This window comes from Grus americana, chromosome 11 (assembly GCF_028858705.1).
Source record: "Grus americana isolate bGruAme1 chromosome 11, bGruAme1.mat, whole genome shotgun sequence".
In the NCBI taxonomy this organism is placed as follows: Eukaryota; Metazoa; Chordata; class Aves; order Gruiformes; family Gruidae; genus Grus; species Grus americana.
Genome location: NC_072862.1, coordinates 5,409,020 through 5,435,072, shown reverse-complemented (window position 1 = coordinate 5,435,072; position 26,053 = coordinate 5,409,020). Strand labels below are relative to the sequence as shown.

The 26,053-nt window shown below is 43.1% G+C and overlaps 1 protein-coding gene across 24 annotated transcripts in view; it reads right to left on the bottom strand.

The window, feature by feature from the left end:
- The window catches only part of FOXP1 (forkhead box P1), a 389,835-nt gene that overhangs the window by 143,204 nt on the left and 220,578 nt on the right, over positions 1 to 26,053 (bottom strand). For 17 of the 24 annotated variants that reach the window (XM_054837687.1, XM_054837688.1, XM_054837685.1 and 14 more), the window contains one exon: positions 24,752 to 24,933. The exons of 1 other annotated variant lie outside the window; for it this stretch is intronic. In XM_054837687.1, the coding sequence (XP_054693662.1) occupies positions 24,752 to 24,922 (171 nt within the window). In that variant the 5' untranslated portion in view covers positions 24,923 to 24,933. 6 more of the 24 variants (XM_054837692.1, XM_054837694.1, XM_054837695.1 and 3 more) reach the window with 3 other exon arrangements.

Here is a 26,053-nt window from a genome sequence, read left to right as displayed (position 1 = left end):
AGATACGCTGAGACTTGTCTGCAATATGTAACCTCACATTTAAAAAAAAAAAAAAAGAGGGAAAAAAGCTACAGAGGGAAGGAAAAAAATAAATGAGTTCTGTTTAGTTCATCATTCATATGTGTAAAATTCCAAGCTAAATACTAGCTCTGTACATAAATATGTCAGCCTTGTCAAGCACTGCAGCCAAAGAAAACACGGCCCATGGTGGAGGGGTTCAGAATTACCCTCAGAGCCATGAACCTGCCCCACCTTCCATCGCGGTGTCAAACTCTGGGGTTTTCTCACATCGGTGCTTCATAAAAACAACCTGCAAACGCTGCCTAAAAACTACTCTTCTCGCTCCGCCCAGCTGAAGGAGCAGGGAATAGAGAAGAACGAGGACAAAGGTACAGAAACAGAAAGGAAGGTCCTTGATCCCCAGGAGACTTGACTTTATTCAGAAGGATCTTGGCCACCTGTAACTCCTATATTCATTATTTGGTTTCTGCATCCACACACTACCTGGGCAACGGTGACCACTTTTGCAAAGCTTTTGATCACTGAGAAATGATGCGAGATGGTTTCCAGCATTTAACGCTGAGTAAAACGCCCTCTTTAAGTTGCGCTTATGGGCTGATCTGAGCCAGCCTTTGGCTGTTGTGGTGTGTTACAGGTCACTTTTAGCTTTCTGTTGTGTTTCCAATGTCATAAATACCTAACAGCAGCGGTCAACATTTAAAAATAAGCACTTGCCACATATTTTCAATACAAAACAACTACAACTGTCTGAAATCCCACTGCTCTGCAGATACTGTCAATTTTTGTATTTTTAGTGGCTACTTAACACATAGATTATTAAATGGCTGGACTTTGCTTAAAGCTCACCTTCAGTTTTGCTGTATTTTTGAGAAACAAGGCAACAGTCTACAGCCAGCTATTTGCTCAAGATAATTTCCGCACCAACAACTTTAATAGCTTAAATGAGTCTGTTCCACCAATGCCATAAATCAGAGAATGCGACTGCAACATGAAGAGTGTGAAGAGCCAGCAAGGGCTGCACATCGCACAGTCCTCTGTATCACGACACGTCCCATGACGCTGAATTTCCCTGGCCTGATACACCATAACCTGAAGCAATGTCCTTACACCATTTTCTGGTCATAACACCCTATAGGTATCCATTTGACCTTCCGCATCTCTTCCAGTTTTCCCAAGAAAAAGCCCAGAGGAGGACACCTCGCATCCCTTCCATACAATTGCAGTTGTTGGATGAGAAGAATGCGACTCTCATCTCTCCTATTTCTTATTGCCAGTAAAAAGCTGAGATTCCCCTCCAGCTTTCAGCTCCTGCTCCCCGTTCATCGGAGCGCAGGCTCTCCGGCACCTCGGTTCATCTGGCGAGCACTCGCTGCGCTGCTGAACGTCAGCTCACGCGGGGAGCGCCCATCACCCGGCCCCGGCCGCCTCTCCAGCAGCTCCCTCGCAGACAGATAGGATATTATCAGCACCACATGTGGGGCTCTGAGATGGCAGCCAAAAAGCATTGATACCTATCCTGAGGCTTGTTTCTGCACAGACGGCAAGTGCCCCGACAGCTCCGAGCACACCAGGTACCTGCTGCCACCATCGCCCTCCAGCTCCCGCCCAGCCAGCCCTGCACGACTCTGCCCACTGTCTCCGGGCATCTCATCAGAGAGCATTACAGATGTGCAGCCTCACAGATAAGTGACTACTATAACTCACCCGTGTCCAATTCATTCCTAGAAAGGAATTGTTCAAACCTGGAATCCACCGGAACAAGACAGGTCAAGCTCTGTAACCCTGAGGAGACAACCTCAAACCCTCTCTCCAAACGAAGCCCGCCATGCACGGGCTCTACCAGGAAAGCAATTTTGATGCACACTTGCAGCATACTTTTCCATGTCTACTGAGTCACACTGACTCCCAAAGAAAGAGCACCCTCTCCATGAAAAGATAGGTGCTAGGTGGAAAAAATGCAGATTGTCCTGAGAAAATCTTGGGAAATGAGGTACAAGACCATGTTGGAAAAGGCCACTCATACCATTTGTGAAATTTTCCTTAAACCATTTATACCCAACAGTCAGCAAACCATGCCAGTAACATAAAGTAACAGTACTCCAACCATGCTCTGAAAGCTACACCCAGAGGACTGAAACTCCATACGCTCTTCAGCAACGAGCAGTCAACTTTTGTCACCACGTAGATAAGGAAAGGGAGCAGATGCAAAGAACCCTATCGTACATTCACAAGCTTCTCCAACATACGGGATGTCAGAAAGTCCAGAGACATGACTATCGCTTAGAGGGCCCAGAGTCAACCATTTTATCCTTTCAGTATGGTACTTGGGAGCGATACATACAGCGAAACCACAGCCAGATATAAACAGTCCTAGATGTAGAAGAATCCATGATATTCCCAAGTAAACCAGCAGTATTTGCAGCTTGAGCATTTTGCAATGGCATGGCCCGAGCACGCTGCTCTCAGCGAGCAGGTCTTCAGCTATGACAAAAGGGCTCCTGATCTCTCCAGCTCCCCATAGGGCAGGAATCCTATAGGTGCTTTACAGAAAGTTGTGCTAATCCATGTCTTAGGCAAATGAAGCACTAAATAAAAGTGCCAGATTAAATGCTACGCATAATTCCCATAATAAATTGTGAAAACAGTTAAAAGCAAAAGCAGTGTAATAAACGGCTCCCAGGATTGCCTAATCCTGCAGCCCTGAGCCTAAGGATTTGCTTTGGTGCTGGCGTTGCCTTATCCATCGCACGGCAGTTCCCCTTCGCGGAGGTGAGATGCTCAGCTACAGGACCACACAGGCTTTGCCCGGCAAATGCTCATGATGGCTTTAACACCTTGTGCTTGCAAAACATCACCCCGAGAAGGAGACGGGGCAGGTAACCACGTCTCGCCGTTGCTAAAGGCACGGTGAAGGTGGCCTGAGCAAGCATCTCCTCCTTGGCATCTCCTCCTCACTCTGCCATCTCATCTTGTTCAGGCAAACCGCCGCGCAACGCAGGAGCGGCAGGCAAGGAGAAACGACACGGTCGGCTAGAGATGGACGAACTAATTTTATCAGTAATACTTGACACATATACGCGCGCACACACACTTTTGAAGGGGAGCACCAATCTTCAAAATTTCTTAAAATTGCGTTCTGGCAGTTATTTGCTAGCCCGAAAGCACCCCTTGAAAAACAGAGTGAAACTCTGAGAAACCTGCCTGCTTTGCTCATATTCCATTTTCTGGATAAAAGCATGGCCTTTTAATTTAAATGTTGCCACCTGTCATCTTTAGCCTTTTTTTTTTTTTCTGTCACCTCCACTCTTAATTCTCATTTAAAATTCAATTGCGATTCCCAGGATGAAGCTGGATCTCACGGTACAAATTCGGGATGTTCAGCAGAACAGTTCTAGGAGTTGCCGAAGTAGCAAATCGCCTCAGCTAGTTGCGTAACTTAATTACGGTTTATCTGATAAAATGCCACCTTCGTACAAGAGACCCCAAATAACATGCTTTCCCTGAAATATCCGGAGTCTGATTCATCTGTTTTACTCCTGCCTTATGCTGGCTTAGCACCACCGGCAACAGCAGCAGCGTTACACCGACATGAAGCTGAAATAAATCCACGGAGAGACAGACACACCGCAAACACAGAGAAATTAATGTGCTTTTCACTGCTGCTCGCGTACAAACACACAGGGAAAAAAAGAAAATAGAAAATTTTTCTTCTCTTGCTCGCTTTTTTGCAAGTTCCTGGCTATCATTCTGAAATGTAGATATTCCCATCATGCCTCGGTGTTTTTCAGCCCCATGATGCCCTCACTTTTGATTGTGTAGATGAAGTTGAAGTGCACAGGGTATTTACTGATCCAGTTATCTTGTTCTGTGACAGGCAGAATCAATCAATCAAGGGGCCAGCTTTATGCTTACGTATTCCAGGCACATCTCCGCACTTCAGGATACGAGATCACAGTGTTATCCAGCCAAATTTGATCAACAAATGCAGTTCCCCTGTGCCACAGCAATCTCAGATGAAGATGTTATTATGTGGAACTGAGCAAAGTGATAAAGACAGTACAGAAAAGGGAGGAAAAGTCCAGCTGGACCTTTCTGACAGCCTCTATATACTACGGCTGCAGCATCCCTTTTTCCGAGGCTAACAAAAATAGCGAGTTCCCGAGTAGCTGTTGCAAAATGCTTTCTGGCCACCCTGTATCTGTTGGTACTTAATGAAAGAAACAATATGCCGTGAAGTCTGCTAACATATTCTTAAATGTTGGACAACAGATTACAGCCCTTGCCGCTGTATTTATGGAGATTTTTCTAACACAGGACCACATACTGTATTTTTCATCACGCTGTTGTGAACGAGCGCATCAAAACCTGAAAGCCCAAAAATATATTTTAAAATCACAGCTGGCATAAGCAACCTTTAAGTATTTTTATTTTTTGTTTAAATCCCAGCAACAAAAAGGTGCACGCAAACGCGTAAATGTTTAAGTCTATCTCAAGGAGAGGTGACACCATGCTTTTATTTTGCCAATAGCTTTTCACTTTGCTATTGCCCTACAGTTATTTTACATTATTTAATCCAAAATACCATCTTTTTGATTCTACCTTTCTTTGCATTTTAAATCTTTAATGGGAGCCTTTGGCAGTCCATGGGCACAATTATTAGATATCTGCAGAGAGAAATTGAAAAATTAATCATACTTTCCATTTTATATTTCTGTACTATACATAAAAATTATCTGGTCTTAAAGCTGCATTCTGTGGTGTTTCAATATTCTCTCCCCAACATGGTAAATACTATGCAGGAATCGGTGTATCTTACACTCAAATCTCTCCAGCTAAACAGTTATAGGGAGAATGCCGTGTTCTCTTTTCAAGTGCAAAATTTATTCAGATCATTTTTCAATTAACAGGCATCTGCTGCCACTTCTTCTGTTATGGACTGCCTAAAAAAGTCAGGGCAAAAAGTACCCTAGACTAATTGTATTGATGATGCTGAAGTTGTTTATTAGCCTTTTATGGGCCTGGGTACTTAAATTACAGTTTTTCACAACTGTATGCAAAATGTGTAACATAATCCTTATGCAGTTTATTATAGAAACTGATACATGCATTAATCTGACCTTTGTCTAAATACACCCTTAACCACAGGGGAAAAAAAAAAAAATCCAAAGGCATCTATCAGCATGTGAGCAGTATCAAAAACTGCTAAATCTATTAACTTTGTTTTCCTTTCACTATTATTAAACTGGAAAGCAAAATTCAACTGGAAAATTATGCCATTTGGGTTCCCTTGTCATCATGTAATAAGTATGAGAAATATATGTGCAATAGCCAAATGGCCAATAGACAAAACACCCACTCCAAGTGACGTACTGTTTTCCATACCACTCAGACAAAATCAAAACAACAGAGCTGTTGCAAACAAAAACAAAATAACATTTCCCATAAGCATTCCAGACAGAGAAAATTTACAGGAAAAGAAAGCTGGGAAAAGACCCAGAGCGAAGTGAGTGTTTGTACCTCCAGCCATAAAACCCACTTCTGCAGAGCTGGTAAACAACAGTTTAACATTAAAAACACATAAAGGCTAACAATTGATTAATTGTCAAACTTTGGAGTTAAAGATTTACGTCAGACGGGAGGGCTGCGTCGCACTGCCAGCTGACTTTGGCGGCAGGGAGGTTCGGCTGCCCACAGCCCAGGGCGCAGGCAGGGCACAGGCAGCGCTGCCCGTCCCTCCTGTCCCTGTGCAAAGGCAGATGAAGCCAAGGAACATGTTTCATTCAGAAAAGAGCTGGGTCTCAGCCGGCATGGGGAAAAGCACCAGGGATAAAGCAAGGAGGGGAAAGTAAACAATCAACCTGATTGCTTCAGAGCAGTGTTCTGCAGAGACTTTAAAAAAAAAAAGAAAAAAAAAATAAAATCCAGCTTTTTTTTTTTTTTTTTTAAAGTCCTTCCAACTCTGTGCAGCCTGGCGGAATAACAACTTTAAAAAGTGAAGATGTCGCTTTTTTATAGCTGACTCACATTTATATAACTTTGTTAATGCATCTGCTCCCTGGAAGTTACAGTATCTGTGTTTAGCTGCGATACCTGCCCATAAATCGTGGCAGCGCGGCGAATATCAACAGCTGCATTTTACTATTTCAGCCCGTCAGTTTAGAGTGTCTCCATCACAGCGAATTCCTGTCAGCTGCACTCTCGCTAACACAATTCCTATGTTTTGCCTGGCAGTAAATGGACGCTCCTGCCCCAGCATCATCTAAACAACTCTGTTAACACTTGCCCCCGAGCGTCTCTCTCTTTGTCCAGTCCCTGTCTTCTAACAGATGTCATCCAAGTCTAATCAAGCATAAAATGGTCATAAATATTTCTTTCTGGTAGATTTCACATTCGCATTTCATGCAGGGACATGATATTTTTCTGCTACCTCCAGGGAGTACCTAATGCAAAAACCAGTTACTTACATTCAAGGCTCATGTTCCTTTAGTAAAATGCAGCACATGTTCTCAGTTCAAAGACATAAAAAGGCACAAGACTTTATCTTCTTTTGTTTAACTGCACCTTTTTTTTTTTTTAAATAACATGTGCCACAGCTTCCATCTAGGTATGACATTGTCCCTTGCTTAACAGGAAAAAGCACAACCACACGATGCCAAATTTTGACCCTATCACTCTCTCAAGCACAAACATTTTTGAATTCCATACTCCCGTACCTTAATTGTTGCACAAAAGATAACTGTGTTTTGTTTTGGGTTTTTTTTTCCCCTCAGCTATTTCATTTAAAGAGCTGTTTAGAAGACTTCACAAGATTAGAAAGGCAGTTCTCTATTTTGGTTCATTTTATGCAAAATTTTGCAACCTACCTCATCATATTTTATTAAAACAGTTAAGTGATTCCAAGATACAAATTTAAGGTTCATGCCTATTTAACAGTTGATAATCACAAGATAGAAGTGATTTCCAGTACCTAAACTTTGATAATTTGGGGGAAACTATTCAAGCTAATTAATGTTTCGAGTCATCAGAGAAATTACATTTATCCTTGGTAAACTTGGTAAATAACATGTCAGACTGGAAAATAAAACTAACCGTGGATTATTCACAAAGCCATATGTCTTATTATTTTTTTCCCCTGCTATGTTTGTCAAAGCAGAAACATGACATCGCTATTTAAAGTGAACCACACAACACTTAAGGACAGAGATCACAACAGTGAAGCTGTTTTTCCTCCTCCTTCTCCACTGAGCCTAATATTTGATTACTGTTAGTCAAATCAAGCTTTCAGGCAAATAATCTCCATTTTTTAAGTTAATGAGATGTGGTCATGTCGACAACAGCTTGCAGAAACTTTTAATTCCAATTCCTGCAGGCTGTGCTGGCCTCTTTTACAGCAACCACTGTATGAATGAGTCAAATTTGCCAAAATGGCTTATGTAGACAAGTGCACACTTTAAAGAGGCACTAATTAAAAATACCCACTGGTATCATAATTTAAATACCATGAAAATAAACTGTAAAAGTAGCTCAGCTACAATCTTATGGCTTTCCTTAGAGCTCGTTTACTTTAACTAGATGATGTTTTATTGCAGATGTATTCCTAGCTAAAAACAATTTTTCGTCTTGGAGGAATTCAAGATTTTGATATAATTAAACAATTTATGTTAATATTTGTTTCACATAAGCTATTAAGCAAGCCCCCCAGAACAAGTGCTAATTGAGAAAGATGCAAAGAAGTAGAGTGCTGAAGTAAGCAGCAAATTTATACTGTTGATTTACTGCTCTATCTGCAACTTCCCCCCTCATTACAGCTCTCCTTCTCCCTCTCATTCTCTGCTATAAGGCTCCCAGCTGTACTGAATCCCATTAAAACACGTTCCTTGGATGCTATTATCTACTGCTCTCCTTAAAAAAGGAAGAGGAGGAAAAGGGAGAAAGAGAGGTGGAGCTTGGTATTATTCTCGATGCACTTCCCTGGCCACAACTTCTCCAAAATCCCTTTTGTCTTTCTGATTTTTTGGCAAGGAATGCAAGCGGCACAGCTGTAGTGTAACAAAAGCAGACGTGAGACCAGAAATAAAATTAAAAAAAAAAAAAAAGGGCTGAGAGGGTTAAACCTATTTAAGGGGTTAAATATGCAATTACCACTGACTAAAACCAGAGAGACATATAGATAAATAGAAGAACTGAAGTCCCCAGGTTCCATTCAGAAGCCTTCATCACATTACTACCAGACAGAAAACTCTTTAAGTACCATTTTCAGATGTTAAATCATTGTTCGTGCAGCACATATTCTCACTATTCCTGGGGGAACAATATCTGAAGACAGCGTGCTAACAAATGCAATCCAGTAAACAGGCATTTTTCCTCTTGTTGTTAGTACCTTTGTGTTCCAGCTCCCAGCTCTGTCATCCATGCCTTCTCTCTGCTTTGAAGTTAAAGTACTGAATGAGCGTTGTCATCTATTATCCAGAGTGTGCATGTAGATTATAAATAAGAAATAAAAGTGACTTTCAGTACACTGCTTTTGCATTAGCAAGTCGCCTTCTCTGTTACCTCCTCTGTCCTTCATACTTTGCTACCAACATTATATTAAAAACCTGACTTTAAGTGTTTCCTGTAGAATGCTATAAAATATGTACGCAGCGGAGACAAAAGTTTTATTGAAACAAACAAGTCCAGCAGTTTAACCAGGTTCATGAGTTCAGCTTCCCAGTCTGTTTAACCCTTATCTGCAGATGTCCTTCAGGACCCCGACGCATTAATTGCATCCCCGGCTCCTTTCGCATGCACGCTCCTGAAAACACAGAGCTATTAATTACACCGAAGTTTATTTACAGAAAGAGTCCTTTTCTACTATTGATCAACTATTTATTAATATTTTCTGGCGTAACGATCTCATCACATTTTTCATTTCAAGGCCTTGAATAAACTCTTTTCGCACGAGTAACAGCGCTGACCTATTTCAACTCCATCTGCTTGTACCTGGTCAGAAAACTCTTCTCCGAGAACATAACTACGCCAGAGACTTAGAAATGTTTCTCCCATTGCTTCATGTAAAGGAGGAGGTGAGCAAAGACCATCTGCTCTTGCAGTGGCCAAACCCCTCAATCTTCCCTCTGCCTTCAGTCGGCTTCACCAAGAGCTGCAGCTACGGAACTTCTGCAGCAGGGACGGTTTAATTTGGGAGGTCTGGTGTCTTAATCCACACACGCTGCCTAAATGATGGCAGTTTAGGAAGAAGAAAGGTGTTTGAAGCCCTGAGGGGTGGTGGGCACCCAGAAAAGTAGACACCAGGGAGATCACGGAGAGTTTTGTGCTGGCCGTGCTGCAGCAGGGAGTCTCCTGGGTCACCTCCGGGCAGGGGCACAGTGGACTTGGGTCTCACGCACTGGCTGCCCAGATGTGCCTCTGCAAAAAAAAAAAAAAAAAAAAAAACCCCAACCCAAAACCAAACAAAAAACCCCAAACAGGGTCTGGGGAAATCCGAGCAGAGCCAAACCAGGCTGAGCCCAAGGCGAGAACTGCATGACAACCTGGAAGTCACAGGAAGCCAGCTTCGGGAACAGTAAGGACAAGCTTGGGAACAATGCACTTCTAAATAAGTAACAACAGATCTTTTACACTGAATAAATTCCTCATTATTTAGTGGAACATCCATTTTAGAAGACCAAAAGCATTCTTACGCACCTAGCTTCCCTTCAATTCTATGTTCGGCTCAAAGTCTTGGCAGACATTAACTCTTGCATGACATCAGTGTTGTTTCAAGATGATGGGAACGCAGAGACCTGAAGACCAAAGCTCATCTGGAGGGGGAGTGGAAAAGGGTAGACGGGATGCACGGCGCAGGGACTGGCAGTGCCCCAGCTGCCGCCTGCGAAACTATGGTATCAGCCACGATTTCCTGAAAATAAAATCCCTCCGTGCAGCTTCATGCCTCCACAGGCGGCAGCAGCTTTTTGGGGCAGAAGGGAAACCCCTTGGCTCTTCTGGCTGGGCAGCAAAATTTGCGGTACATCTGTGGTTGGTCAGGTAAGGAATCTGCAGGGCAGGCACAGAGGAGCTCTCCTTCCCTTCATCCCTCCAGGTGTCCTGGATCTTTCTTCCTTTCATCCTTTTGCATAAACAATAATGATATAAGGAGGTTCAAGCACAGTCCAGTGATTTTCACTTGGACATATGGGAGCCAGTCCTTCCATAAAATGCTTTTGGTAAATGGTTCAAGTCCCTATAAAAAACGGGGCAATTTCCAAGGTTGTCGCCTACTGCCTGTCCATAACATCGCAAAAAAAAAAAAAAAAAAAATCAGATGGAGAAAAACAGAATAGAAGAGGAGGCACATGTCCCTTCCTTCCCTCTACCAGGGTAAGATGAAAATGTGATTGTGCTGAACGATCTTTAGCAGATAGCACATCTGCAGGCAGCTCAAACAGCCTGGAGAACCCCATCCTCCTTCCCCTTAGGTAAGGTAGCAGTGGATGGTGCGATCTCTGGATGCACGAGGAGTACCAGGAACCCCACGGGAATGTGAAGGGCACGCTGCTGATCCCTCCATCGGTGCTAGCCCGGGGCACACTCAGGCACAGGAGCCCCTCCTGCTCTGGGAAAGCACCAAGCGTGGAGCCTGACCACGTCTTAACCCCGGGGAAAGGGGCAGCCCTGGTGTCCTTGGCATTCGGACCCGTAGTGTCCCTGTGGAAGGCAGGCTCAGGCACGCCAACGAGACACGACGGCAACGCAATCACCACCTCAGCTGGCTGCACGGGGCGCATCGCTGGTAGAAATACAGCAAGCACCAAAGCAGACGCCTGGAGCACACATCTAAACCAATGCCTCCACAGTGTGTTCCCAACGTGTCCGAGTACTTTCTCCAGCACAGCCCTGGGCTTCATTTTGTCCTGTGTGTCTTTGGCCTTAAGGGACCTCAGCGGCATCACCAGCCAGCGCTCAGCCTTTCTTCTGCTGAACAGGGAGATTTCAAGGGGCTAGAGAGAAAAAAAACAGTCGTTCCCTCTCCAAGAAAGATGATCAATCCTTCAACTGGTAGCTGCTGTGTCACTAAAAAAAGCGGCGTCACCTTACAGGACAGCGTGCCAGAGATTTCCTGAAAAGCTGCGGTGGCTTTGCTCAGACACCCCGGTCCTACCCGCTGGATGTCTGTCACTCCTGGAGGTCCGTCCCTGCCCACCACACAGGAGAACATAAAGGGGCAGGTTTCTCTCTGGTAGGGGCCAGTTCTCCATCCACCTCCTGTCCATGGGACCGAACAAACCGAGCCCCAGTCCCTTACTCAGCAAGTTTGCATCTCGCCCAAGATCACTAACAAGTAAATACTCCCAGGTTTCACGAGTTCATTTAACAATAGCTGTATCTCCCCAGCATGAGGGGATCAGCTCCTAAAGACAAGATCAGAGAAGGTGAAAAGCTGGTCTTAGGAAACATGAGATCAGGTACGAAAGGGATTCTTTGCTGTCAAAGCATAATATGTCAGCTTGTGATAAACCTGAATTGCTTCATATACCAAGGATCACTAGACATTAGCTGCTTTTTATATGGCAATATGGTGCAGAGGTTTCAGACAGAATATTATTTTATGTTGATCGTGATAAAACTCTCTGTAGCTTTGATAAAGCCTGCATACAGGCTTTTCATTCAAACTAATGAGTGATACTGGCTGTTGGATGCCGAGACACGCTCTTGATGCTTTCCAATGGTTCAACTCGTAACTAGGAATCAATTCAGCCCGGACAAGCAAGAGTGTTACTCATCTAAGGGGTTTTGAATGATGATCCCGTTGCCTGTGTTTTCCCTAGGTACATCTGAAAAGGTACGGTGACAAAGGGAGCACCACATGTTGGCAAAGCACGTTCCTCACCAGAGGGATCTCCTGGGTTCAGCCTGCTCTGAACGAACAGTTGGCTCACGCCGCAATCAGCCATCAAACAGCTCAGACCCTATGGGCTATTCACTTAGCACAGGCCTTTTGCTGCTCTGTTTTCCAACATCTGTTTCAATGCTTGTCATCTCCCTGCTTTAAACAAATGCACTGCAGATGTCTTGTCTTGTGGACGACAGAGACTTGGCAAAGACGGGGATAGTGGCCTCCAAATGACAGAGGCACAGCTACGGCAGTTATTGTTGGGGGGTTCTGGATGGACTCTGTGTATTAAACACAAAATGAGATTTTACACTCACACCCCCACCCCATGTTCCCCTTTAAACCTTCTGTTTTGTCCTTCAGATTTTAGAGACTGATGAAGGGCAGGGATCAGGATGCAGACTGAGATGCAGCCTGCTCAGACACATGTGGCCTGAGTCTTCTGAAAATTTTTATCACTGACATATGCAATTAAACAAGAAGACACACTCATTTGCTCATCTTTTGCTCCAAGGACAATCTGATACAAGACTGGAGATGGAGGGACATGATGTGTGGTAAAGATAGCAGCTTCTGAGACCAGATTCTGGCCTGAAAACAACAGAAAAGAGACTTTCTCGGGCTAAGACTGTGCTTCTGGAAGAACCAATAAACAAAATGGGATACACAAGAGGAAATGGGGATGGGTTACTGCAAGGGGTCTCCAGGCGCATCCCTCCTAGGGTGTTCTTTTTACACAAATCCTGGCATTTTGTATTTTTTGTGAGCGCTACTTTTGCCTCTGTCAACACACCTTACCTATAGCTGAGGTTTGGCTGGGGTGAGTTATGTAGTTCGTAAGATTGCAACAATCTCACTTTTCATTAGCTTGGTTAATTGGTGCAATAGCTGTAAAGAGGCTGGAACAAGCCAGGTGCTAGCTGGCTGCTCTGTCCTGCCCACTGAAGGCGACATGGGTACGTCTACACTGTTTTGAACGTCAAGTGCAGATGGCAGGTCAGTCCAAGAGGCAGGTCATTTTTTAAAACCTATCCACTGGTAGGTCTTTGAACAGAAGAAAACCAGAAGTCCTGTATTTTGACTGTAAAGACTTCTGATAGTATCTCAAAGCACGTATTAATAAGCAAGTTAGGAAAACATAATCTTAACAGAATTACTGTGTATGGGGTGGTATGTATCCATGGGTCACACTCAGAATGGAGTAAGACAGAAAATGTGCTGAAGAAGTCAATCTTTTCTGAAGAACACCACAGATGAAGGAACCGACAACTCAGAAAATCTAGGGATGACGCTGCACTGAGAGTGACTACAAAGATGTTGGAGGAGAAAGTGGAGAAATTGTCTGTAAAAATGGGATGGCATTTCTGAAGGATAAATTATAAGATGCTACAATTCGGCTGGAATACCCAAACTTGGTAAATACAGAAAGGAAGACAACCAATTATGCAGCACTTCTTCGGGGGATGGAAAAAAAGCCCAAGGATTACAGCAGATCACAAGTTGAGTATGAGTCAACAGGGTCACGCTGTTGCAAAAATGAGATGCACCACAGTCAGATGCATAAACAGAAGCATTGCCTGCAAGTTATACGCTGGGAAATTCATTGTCATCACTTGCTCCAGCAAGACTTCAGCTGGAGAATCATGTCACTGGAGCACTGCAATTCAGGATGAACACAGACTGACTGGAGACAGTCCAGACGACAGTGACCAGAATGACCACAGCTCTGGAAAATAGGATGTACAAGGACAGAGCTAAGATATTGCTCAAGTTCTGACAAGATGGAAGGTACAGACATGGGAACAGCATGCAGATATGAAAAAGGATGCTGTAAAGAGAAAGGAGACAATCTGCTCTCAGGTCTGTTACAGACACAAGAGGGAAGAGGTTTTACCTGCAGGACAAGCATTGTGGTCAGGCATTGGGAAGAAGCTTCCTAACAGAGAGTTAGGCACTGGAAGACCCTGCCCAGGCAGGAGTGAAACTCCATCGATAGACTGGTGAGACACCAGGCAGACTCAGGAGTGTCAGAGACATACTCTATTCCTGCCTTTGGTCTGCAGGGAAAGACTGGGAAAAAAAGTTTATTTTTCCAAAATCCACAGAGAAAAAAAAGCTTAAGACTAGAGAGGAGTTCACAGCACACCTGGGCTGGTGGGCTGCCCTCTTCAGCGAGACCTTCAGCCAGCACTAGAGAAGTTACTACCGCAGGCTCTCGGTGACCTTGGAAGGATCCCCAAATGTGAACACGGCACGCGCTTCCCTGCCCTCAGGGAAAGGCACATATTTTTGCTCGCAGTTTATGAATCTTTGACGTACAGTCCCTATGACACAGCCTTGGAAGACCGTATCTTTTATTTATTATGCCTAGCAATTGTCCTTGTAACCAATTAGGAAAAAAAGCAGGTGGTCAACAGAAACTCTGCAAAATAAAACCCCTCAGCAAAGCAAACACCGTACCTTTTGGAGCAAAAAAAAAAATAAAATACTGTAAACAGAGCTAATCACTGCTAAACCCTTATAACCCAGTCCTTGCTCAAGTTAAGAAAGTGGAACCAAGAGTAAAACACTTCAAAAAGCATTAACTGGAGGAATTGGTCAATCATTTCTCAAGGAAAAGAAGGAGCCAGAACTATTTTAAACTCCAAACGCTCATCGTGTTGTGAAAAGGGGCTCAAATCCCCCCCCGGTCAGACTGGACTAAGGGACGAGGGGTCCCATGCTGCCTGCTGGGACGGCTGCTCCGGGCACCGGGAGAAAGGCTGGCACCAGGGGCTTCACCCCGGCGGTCGTAAAGGAAGACTTGTGGAACAGAAAACAGCCCGCTTGGAGCTCCTCTATAAAATATCTACAGGTACCAGCATTCCCTGTACCTTGGTGAGCATTACATTCAATGATATTAATAGGCTCATATTTACCATATCTTAAAAGCTAACAATCCCATTGCCAGCGCTAATTAAAAAGACAAGAAGCTGAAAAGCAGCAGTGGATTATTTCTTCAATATGGATTCATGCCTAGGTTTAATAAAACCTGCTCTAGTGTTATAACCTTACATTTGTTTCAAGAACACTATAAAAGATAAGTCTGCTTTTTGCTGTTTATTGACTTGGAGGGTTTTTCTTTCGGATCTGTAACACGGCATTACAGCTATGGGAAGAGGATGGAGCAGACCGATCTCCCGGAGCATTCTGCTACTCGAATGCCATGTCTGGGACGATGGCTGTGAAGAAACCAGCACACTTATTCAGAGACAAGACCTCTGAATACCTGAACAGACAGTAAAACGCAGGATTAGGGAGGTTTATCTGTAACGAGCTCTCCCTGTGACTTACAGAAAGCACTTCACCGACAGCTACAAGCGAGTGCCACAGCCACCTTTTCCAGGCAGCAGACCGCGTGGTTTCTTCCAGCCACGGAGCATCCCTGCCACAAAACCGGAGCTCCCATGCACGCACGCTCAGCAGATCCGATGCCTTCACCCACACCAACCCGCTCCGCGTGTAACATGCCAAGTGCAGTACGTATTCCCAGTGGGAATTTTTTACTGTGCCAGAGCACACAACCTACCAAATAAAAATACTGCACTTAACCTACAACTGAGGATAAAATTAATAATGACAGACAGAGCAGTGCCTTAATTAGCCTCTTCATCAAAAATGTTGTAGACTTTCCCACAGAATCCACAACAGTTGCTTTCCATACGGACCTGTCCGTCTTTCTCCGAGTTTGAAGAGTATTGACATAGTAGAGGAGCGGGTACGTAATGCAATACAACAAAATAAAGATAAACTACAGCCACTCTCCCAAAACCAGAGCTTCTCCTAGGTGAGCTCATCTTAAGATCAAGTTTCCCATTGAAGCAGAGGCCAGGAAAAGTCTCCCAAAGACTGCTGAGACTGGACTTTGAGGATCCGAGCGCTACAAATGCTTTGCATAAGGAGAATTATACCCCATTTGATTTCTAATTTTTCCTGCAAGATGCTGGGCCCCACCACTTCATAACAAGTTCCATTTCTCCTTCCCCGTGCCTGTCTGACCTTTCTTCTTCAGTGAATCACTTAATTATGTGGAAACAAAAATACGAAACGATGATGCTTTAAAAACACAACTGCCCTAGCTTCGTGTGTGAGAGAACAGCCAAAACCCCCAAAGCTGTGGGTCTGCTGCTGATTACGGATGCCAGAAGGTACCGAGGAAGATCCACCCCCTGCCCACACAGCCCTTGTGAACAGCTAAGGACCCTACCCCTATTTTAGCACGTAACTCTCTGATTACTGGAAAAAGGAGAAAAAAAAGCACGAATGTCAGGCAGTCAGTGGTCTTACAACATTTCACTAGTGTTGCAGTTCTTTCCTGGCAGAGGTTCTTTGGTATCAGTGATAATAACAAGGAAAATTTAAGGAAAACTTGATTTGAGCACGTCAACAGTAACCACATTCCTTTAGCTTGTGATCACTCTAATTCAAATAGACAAGATTTTTTCCCCCTCCCTCCTTTCCTGCACTTAATTTCCAGGTAGAGTTTGTTAAAGCCTGAAATCCCACCTGAACTTTGGCAAGACTTTCTAAAAAAAATTTAAAAAAAAAAAAAAAGACCCATACACAAATATTTGGCTAAGCAACCCATAGCAAATTGCGTAATGCCAGTTAAAAGTTGTGTTTTTTAAGTATCAGCCCCAGAGGTTTTATCTGAAATAAAATCCTGATTGCTTCAGATTCTAGAGGCAAACTGTGACCTCGCTCTGCATCTCCAAATTCGAAACATTTGCGTTGTGCCCCTCAATAATGATGCCTCTCGCTAGAAAAGAAAAAAATCCTTTCAAAAACTTGCTTATTTCATTTAATGAGGTAAGAAGGTCCCAAACATGCATATAAAAATTAGTTCAGCCTTGAAGCTTGATCAAAAGTGGTTGTGCAAAATCAGAAATACGGTGCTCTATCAAGCAAAAACGCCCCATCTCCAGGCATCCAACCGTCTTCTGTGTGCCCGCATGCCCAGCGATATTTCTGTCTGCAACAATCCCAGCCCTCAATCCTTATGGTCATCAAATGAGAATCAGGAGCAGGTCAGCACACAGAACACAAGGAATTACATCCATTTCTCGCATCCTTCTCCTGGGTTTGCCTGGGAACATGCACGTCTGCGAGGGCTGGGGGCGAAGGGGAGAACTGCGCTGATGAGTTTTGCAACACGTTGCCGGATAGATTAAATAGCCGAACTCTCTCCAACCTTCGCTTTACCAGCTTTACTTGCAGTAGCCCGGAAAAAAAACAAAACAAAACAAAAAAAAGACAAAAAAAAAAAGACACCCACCCCTTAAAAGAAGAAATATGATTAAAAATAAACTGAAAAGCCCAACTTGTAATAAAGCTGGCACTTGCCCCAGGCTTCAGAAATGTCTGAGACATGACACTGACTTTACAGACACTCTACAGACAACATATATAACTTTAATAGGGAAAAAAAGAGATATATTTGCACTATGTAAAACAGGTTGCAAATACAGTTTATGTTTTGAAAATGTAGGGAGCACGGTTAACAAAATACAGAATGCAGCAACAAAACAAGCAACACTCATCCTACAAAACTGTCATTATATAATGTCGCTGTTTACGCTAAGCCTCCAAAAAATACCTTCTGTTAATTTTTTTAATTAATGGGGTGCTACACAGTTAGATAAACTCACGAAGAGTATTCATGACTTCTGCATTTTTACTTCACATCCCAATCTTTATTTACAACATTACTGTTTTAAGTAACAACAGTACTGTTGATATTCTTCTCACTTGCTGTGATACCCAATGGAGCTCCACAGGAGAAAGAACCTAACACAGGAAACCATGGCATCTGATTTTGCTCTCATTTAAATATATTTAAAGTCAGACCAAACTCCACTGAAAGCAATAGCTACGCTAGTAAAAATCACTGCAACTCCACTGCTGCTCCTAAGGCACTGCCAAACAATCTCCCTACATGCAGAGTGTTTCCAAATAAAGTTAAAATACTTCTAAAATATCAGCAATCCATGCAACTTCTTATTAGTGTGAAATTACTTAAGCCTTAATTCAGCAAGGTACTTAAGCACATTCCTAATTTTACAGGCGTGAGACGTACCAATGACCTTAATAAGACTAGTCACGCACTTACGTTTAGGCACATGCTTAAGCATCTTGCAATGTAAAAAGCCACGATGAGAAACAGTTCCACGTGAATTAAAGACTGCTTTGCACCTCCACAGGCACACTACCCTTTTAAGTTTGCTATATCCCAGGTTTGGTTGTACCATTATTAGATAACCCTTAAAGTACGACGATCCATGGAGGAGGAATAGTCTCTAATAATTTGAATAGCATCAATCATTTGAAATAGACTTTTAATTTATATCTGATGCCTACTGAAAGTCTTTTTCAGCATATACACGTGCTGGATAATAGCTTTAAAGCATTCCTTTGCAGAGTTTCCCTAAACAGCACTCCTGGATGTGTAACTTTATTGCTTATGAGTAAGCATAAGCAAATATAAGGGGAGAGTGCACACCTATGAAAACAGCTGGGAACAAACATACCACTGCTGAATTTTCACATGAGATGCAAGGCTAAAAAACAAACCCGCAAACATATTTCAGAAGTTACATATCTTCAAAGAGCCCACATAAACCTAAACGATTAGTGCATGATCTTAATTTACCAGGAGAAGTAAAAGCAGCTATTGTGGAAAAAAAAAAAACCCAAACCCAAAAACACCTACAGAAATAGACATCCATAGCCTAAAGAGGTCTTCTGAATTTGGATGGGCACATAATCCAGGTGATTACACGTCTAATGACCAAGCTTCTGCATGCACAGGCTTGTATCCACACACACAACTGCAGAGCTCTGGGTGCCAATGTCAAGGCACTTTGAGGACTCAGATTTATGCAGTTATTTATCAAAGACCTTAGAAGCAAAATAAAACAAAACCAAGGCAAAGAAAAAAACATAATCTCAGCAAGTGCAACAAAGTGGTAGTTTCCCCTTACCCTTCAGCAGTTAGAGAAAATTTAAGGCTTGTTGATGTCAATAAGTAGTTGTAACAAAGACATTAGTAATAGCGAGGATAGAGAATGCTGTGTGAATGTTCTCAGCATGGTTCATTGACAAGAGAGCTAAAAATTGAATTATGAAGGGAAAAAAATCATTGATTCTAAAATCCAGGCAAGGTAGCCAACCTATGTTAAAACTTATTTAATTTTTCCAGCGCTGCTTCATTCCTAAGCTCTCAGAGCCACAGCTTTTCCATTGAAAAGCAAAAGACATTTTACGCACAATTTTCCCTCTACTAGAAAGAGGTATATTGTGCCCTTCAGTGAACATAAAATTGATATTATCATCTCTTAGTTTATATCTCACTACTTAACCTTCAGATTAAAAGTTATTAGATTTGAATGACTAAAAAGACATCATGTCACCTTCTGTTCAATGTTGGGAGATCGGAGAACTTGGGGGAAAAGTCTGAACGATAAAAACACAAAGTTACCAGGAGCGTAAAGTTGTTTTTCACATTCTCTGATGAAACAGCACAAGCTCTACAAAGGCAGTGCTCTTTTCACCGTGTTGTAATCACTAATTATCAGGGCACTACAATACAAAATCAGACACAACCCGATAGCCTGCATGGAGTTTAATCTATACCTTCAAATGGCTCTTTCAATAGCAACAGCAGTTTAATAATTAGGCTTTATGTCTCTTCGGACAAAATGACTCAACACAGACGCTCCCTCAAAGTCTAACAAACAAATTCGGTCTAACCCAGTTATGTCAATATGAAACAAAGACTTTATCTTGGATCTAGTTTAGCAGTTTTGTTCTAAAGAGATAAGTCCACATCGTGATCAATGGGACCATAAAACTCCTGATGCAGTTTGTAACCTCTCCCCACGGGTTTTCGAAATAAGGTGAAACTCACCAAATTATTTAAAAATACAATAAAATAATTTTAAAAAATCCTTTTAATTTACACTGCGATATATTCAGAGTTCTTTCTAGCCAAACCTTCTTTTTTATCTGCCCAGTTAAAGCAGCTTCTTGACAACACACCAACCCCCCCCATTTCTTGCACATTTTCCTCATCTTTGGACATGAACAAAATCCGAAGAAACCACACATTCCCTCTGGAGTTTGCTTCCCTCAATCTAACACTTCACATCGCAACGTTTCTCGAAACAACTCGTGCCAAAGGGCCCGACTGTGGCATCTTCACATCGATACCACGAACACCCCAAGTGCTGTCAGAGACCAACTGGGAAGAAATCATTGACTTGGGCACAGACGCCAGAACCCCAGCCCAAATTTCTTATGTCTATCAAACGTTCTTTTTGTCTCCTACGCTTGAACAAAATTGTATTTTTCATTTCTATACATTCAGCGGAATAAAAGTGTAAAAAGTACAAAACCAGATGCAATCAAATATATATATAACGCTGTCAATTTTTTTCAAGGAAAAAAACCCCTTCTTTCCTTACTTTGTGGACACATGGCAAAACCCGTATTTATCTAAACTCTTCAGAAAGCTTGAAGTGACACTTCATAATTACAGTACAGTTCAGCTCAAAGACAAAGTGAAGAAAAGAAACTTCCCTACAATTCTTTATATAAACTTCCTCCTTGTTTCTCGGTGCACCGGTTGCATTTATATCGCTGTACCAGTTTGTCACAAACAGTCACCTTGTAACCCTTTTTATCAAGCAATCTATGCACTACCTAAAAGTACACTACACTCCATCAGACAAGCTATAGGTTCACATTATACAAACATTCAGATTCTGCCTGCTCAGCGCAGGTTGTCAATAAATGCAAGCAATTGCAAAACAGCAATGTGTGTTTTTTTCCTTAAAAGAACACTGATACGAGCCTGCCAGTTCTGCAAAATAAACTCTTTGCAATCTCTGCAGCTAATCTGTCAACAAATTACTATTAAAGTCATACCTCCTAAAAGTTCAAAAGCATTCTGGATTAGACAAAAGATACCGAGTTTTATACTCGTGGGGCAGTACTTGAAGTTACGGTATCAAAGCGGAGCTTGCTATTGATGTGGAGAGGTTTGTATTTCTGCCACCACGCAACGCAGCGTTTGGTGTCTTGCTGCTATATATCGGAATTCAACTTTGCATTCGTTCTCTTTGTTCAATTCGTTTTCTTGTTTCTCTGCTAATAATGTGAAGAACTCTTTCATGAATAGTCCCAAGGATAAAAATAAATTGCAATAAATAATATTTATTTTATAAGCAAAAAAAAAAAAAAAAAAAAAGAACTGGCTAGAACTGAAGCATCAAACCTTCTATTTGAGTAGACGTCAGAAACCACTGAAGCAACTAAAGCTGTGATCATGTACATTAAAAGGCAGTTTGTCCCCATGAGTCTTTATTTATTACTCCTTGGCAGGCAAGAGTCACCCCATCATTACATATTTTCTGTCCGAGTCTCCCTCACCCAGCAAGACTTTCAGCTTGTGGGTCACTCTGACGCCCATTTTGCACCTCCCAGATGTTTTCCGTGACGCCTCAGAGCCCAGAGATGTTGCAAGCTCTGCCTGGTACCCCATTCCCAGGTTTGCTGCCCTGTCCGGTGGTTCTGCCTCTGTGGGCACCTCGGGAAGAAGCTCCTGAGCCTCGCTGCCCGTCCCCGTGCCAAATGCCCGCCTCTGGTCTCCTCAGGAAGTCCAATGGCCCAGGTGACCTTCGTGCCTACTCCAGGTTTTACAGGCAGGTCCCCAAAACCCTACCTGCCCATTCCACCTCATCCTGACAGTCATTCCCAACCAGGGGGAAGGCAACCCCTCCCACCCTCAGCAGATGCCAAAATACTGTGGGAAAGGGTTTTCCTTCCCTTCCAGCCTGGTTCTGGAGGCGACTTCTCCTACATTTATCTCCATTTTTATCCAACTCTTCCACAGACGTACTCTCCCTTAAGAGTCACTCGTATTGCTTTGACTTTCTTTGAAAAGCATCTTACTTCATGATTACACGTACAAACGCCAGTTTGGAGCTACTTGGTTTTACCACACATAGCAGAACTCATCCCCGCATTTGCTGCTCCCAGCTTAACAGTACATTTTATGAGATTGCTAATGCTAAAATAATTTAGCATCGCTCTCCATCTCCTTGCGTGGCAGAGTCACCCTAAGACGACATGGAAAGTGTAAAACTTGTCCTACGAGTCCTCCCTGCGCCCACACCGCGCATTGTTCCTTCAAACACACGAACATCTGTGGTGCTCCGTATTTTTCCAGAATAAGTATTTACAAGTTAGTAAACCCATTAAAACTTCCTAAAAAAGTCTGAAGCATTCCCGTTTTCCTTTCTCATAGCAACAAAGCTAGTAGTCCTCATAAACGTACACATTTCACACAGAACGCGAACCAAAATTCAGCACAGATGCTTTACACAAGCCGTTGTACGTCCAGGTTTCACCGCTCAGCCACGCTCATCACGGGAACACACAACTAACACAACAGCAAAGCTCAAACTACCCGCCACCGATATTTTTTTTTTTTTGCCAGACAAAACAAGTGCCAGGTGGCAAAGAGAAAAGATTTGAATGAAATGCTCTTAAGAAATAGCTGTTTAATTCAGAACTCATTCATTTGTATTGAAGAAGCGTTTTGTAGAACGCATTCTGTTAAGTGACCTGAGAGCATATGTTGTATACGGAGAAACATCTAAACATTATGCTCCATGTTGTATGTGTATCTGTAAATGCTTGCATTAGCTGTCTGAAAACAACGGGTTTTTCTTCTTTTCAGCATTTAAAAATATTTTCCAAACACAAAGATTGATATTTTTATGCTAGCTCTGATTACCCTTTTGTTGTTATCAGGTTTTGGGTTTTGGTTGGGTTTGTGTTTGTTTTTTTTTAAATAACTGTTTTAAACTTTGCAATCAACTTGCTTTTTAAAAGATAAACTCCATGGAGAAGTTAGTCATCAAAACCAATTAACAGTAGAATTCAAACACAGAACATAAAGGTCTTTTAAGAACTTGGAGAAAAGCAAGCTCCCCGACCACATTTATTGTACTGGCAGAGGATAAATAAACTATACGCTAAAATCCAAGCCGCGTGAAAGCAACCCCGAGCCCGGCAATCCTGCCCGCCGGCCCCGCGCCCTGCTCCCACAGGGGCTGGCAGCACCCGCGTCCGTGCCGGGCACCGTTCGGGGAGGGCTGGAGAACCCGCGTAGGAATGAATCGGTGCCACTCCTTAATTGACCGAATGGGTGGCTGTTGAATGACACAACCCATTACACGCGAGATTACGACGTTATCTAAGGCGGCGTGAGCCCTCCGGATGGCTACAGAGCAGCCCGGGCACAAGGTGCGGGCGGCGAGGGTTAGTAACTGCGGGCGGGAGCGGGGGAGCTGAGGTCCGAGCAATTCGGGTCTGCGGCGTGCATGTGCGTGCGTGACCCCCCCCACCCCCCGTTTCTCTCTGCACAAAGCAGCATTGGAAAATTCCATAGCGCTCCTATGGAAAACGCAGCGTAATTAACTCATTTTGATACGAAGCCTTTTTGAGACGAGACCTTTGTGTTGAATATATTTTACTGTTCCACTCCTCTTCTACTGTCCTATATTAATCAAAACTGTAACCCCTGTTGTCTTTGCACTACGAATCAGAATGTGCCCCTGGCGAAGAATGAGGGAAAAGTCAACAGGAATTAAGTTTCAGTGCAACTGTTTACTCAACTGTGGCCTGCAGTTATTGAAATTTTATCCGTGGTTTTGTGTGACTACTGCAGTAATGAATTCAGCATGGCTGTGATTTTCTCACTGATGGTATTCTCACTTCAAGTAAAAACCTGTAGGATGAAAATGATTGAAACAACCAAAGTCTATGCATTTAGTATCATCCATTTTTCTGACTTGTTTAATTACGGCAGCTTTCTGTCTTAGGCTGGCAAACGGGGTCCCCTGCTCCTCCGCAAGCCTTCGGTTCGCTTTGGTTTTGAGCGCAGGTTTTTTTCTTCCCCACAACAACCTGCTAAAAAGATCGCTGTACACTTAGGGGAGTCTTAACCAGCTGCCAATCGCTTATTTAAAAGGTTTTAAGAATGCTTATTGCATTAGAGAAAGTGTGGGTTAGGCGTAAGTGTATTCACCATGGCTCTGCTGCAGCCTTTGTTCCCAAACACGTTAATGATACATGCCCAGCACTTTGGTGTAAAATTTCCTTGGAGGGTTTCAAAATTTTATCAGGGAAAAGAAAAAGACAAAACATATTACGCAGATAATTTACACTGGTGAACTTGGTCACTTCCCAGAAAAGACACTAATTAAAATACAAAGGCAAAATGCACAATTTGGTTCCGATTCTTCTGAATTGAGGAGTACTGACATAAGATGTATTTATTTATTTATTCTGACATTTTGCCGCAGCAGATACCTCCGCAGCCTTTCTCACTAATAGAAAACATTCTGTTGATAGAGGTTGCTAGGTTATATTAAAATTTGTTGCAAAACCAAAACTTAACGTTAGTGTATTTTCCACCCAGTGACATATTTTGGAAACCAGTTATTTGTATACAGCGGTTCACCCAATCACTGCCACCAGACTCAACACATTCAGGCAATGGAAGCAAGCCCTGATCTTTGGACATTGCCAGGGAATGATTAAAAAAGAGCCCCGGAAAAAAAAAAAAGTCCAACATTTCCCTTTACATTAACGATTGCAATCCCCGACGGACAAAAAAAATGTACAGAATGTCGTAGGCAAGTCCTAAAAGCATCCTCTGACTGGCAAATAGGAAGGGTTTGGGAGGGGGGAGTTAAATGCTTCATGCTTTTTCTGGAAGTAGGAAACTTGTAATACGTCTTACAGTACCTGCTGTTGCTGAAGATGTGCTAAATCTGCAGCCCCAATTTCAACTGAAGGTGTCTCGCCGTTTGATCTCACTTCCCGCAGGCTGCACTCTAGTAAATGGTTGCCACCGCTCGCTCCATTCTGAATGGCTGAACCGTTACTTTTTGTCTCAGTCCCAGATTCTTGCATCATGACTCAAAAACCTGAAATAATTTAGGGGAGGGAAGAAAAAAAAAAAAAAAGCAGCTGTTAAAACAGTTGCTGTATATAAGGAGACATGCCCTGTTTTAAATCCTGCCAAAACTGTAAACATTTGTCATTTCCCTTCATACGATTTATCTTTCATTAATGGTTCATGCTACTAGTTTATGTTTATTTATCTGTTGGTACAGCTATAATTTTAGTAAGTTAGTTCTGTTCTAAATATAGTATTATTTGCTCAACATCTTTTTTCCCTTAGAGAAAAAAAAATATTTTTGAACGAACACACAGAATCCATAATTAAATTTCTCTAGTTACATCTGGATGCTTTCCTCTGAAATGGATGAGTCACTCCGCAACATATGATGGACAACATAAAGAACTCAATATGCAGTATGTAGGGGCAGGCAGGTGAAGCAGAGGATTCACTATTTCGATTCCCATTCATGCCATGATATTGCTAAATTAGCACCTTTCATTACTCTGAAGCAATTTAGGTTGAGTCTGGGATGTGCTGGACACCATCGGTTTTCGCTGGGGGCAAACTGCTTCAACTGCTCGCAGACTCAGTCTTTTTGGCAAACTTCTGGGCTGCGGATTCGGTCTGACTTTGGAAGCGCTACGGCATTTCGGCGCAGAGCCTCCCACGTGATCTGGCTAAACATCGTCGCGGTAGCCGCAGCTACTCACAGCCAGCCCGCATGGCTCTCGACTCGCGGTGGATGTCTGTCCCTGGGTGCTTTACAACGCTGAGCTCATCAATTGCATCAGTGGGTCACAGGCCCCACAACCAGGATGAGGATGAGTGCCTTCTCGCTCAGCCCATAGCTCCTGGGATTCACACGTCTTTGTGAATTAACCGGCAGCATTTGTGCACAAGACCCCCCCAAACAACGCAGATACGCCGCTTTTCAGCTGCAAACCGCTACCTTTGAGATATTCTGATGAGTTGTTTTATAGGTATTTCCACCTGCAAGGCCCCAAGTTACAGGACTTAAACGTTACTAACCTGCTCTGCTTCCGCCAGCCCATCCCTCCCTCCATTCGCGCTCCTCCTCTCACCCCTACCCCGGGAACACGGGCTACGGCAAGCCAAGCCGCACGCTCCGAGCACGCCGCCCG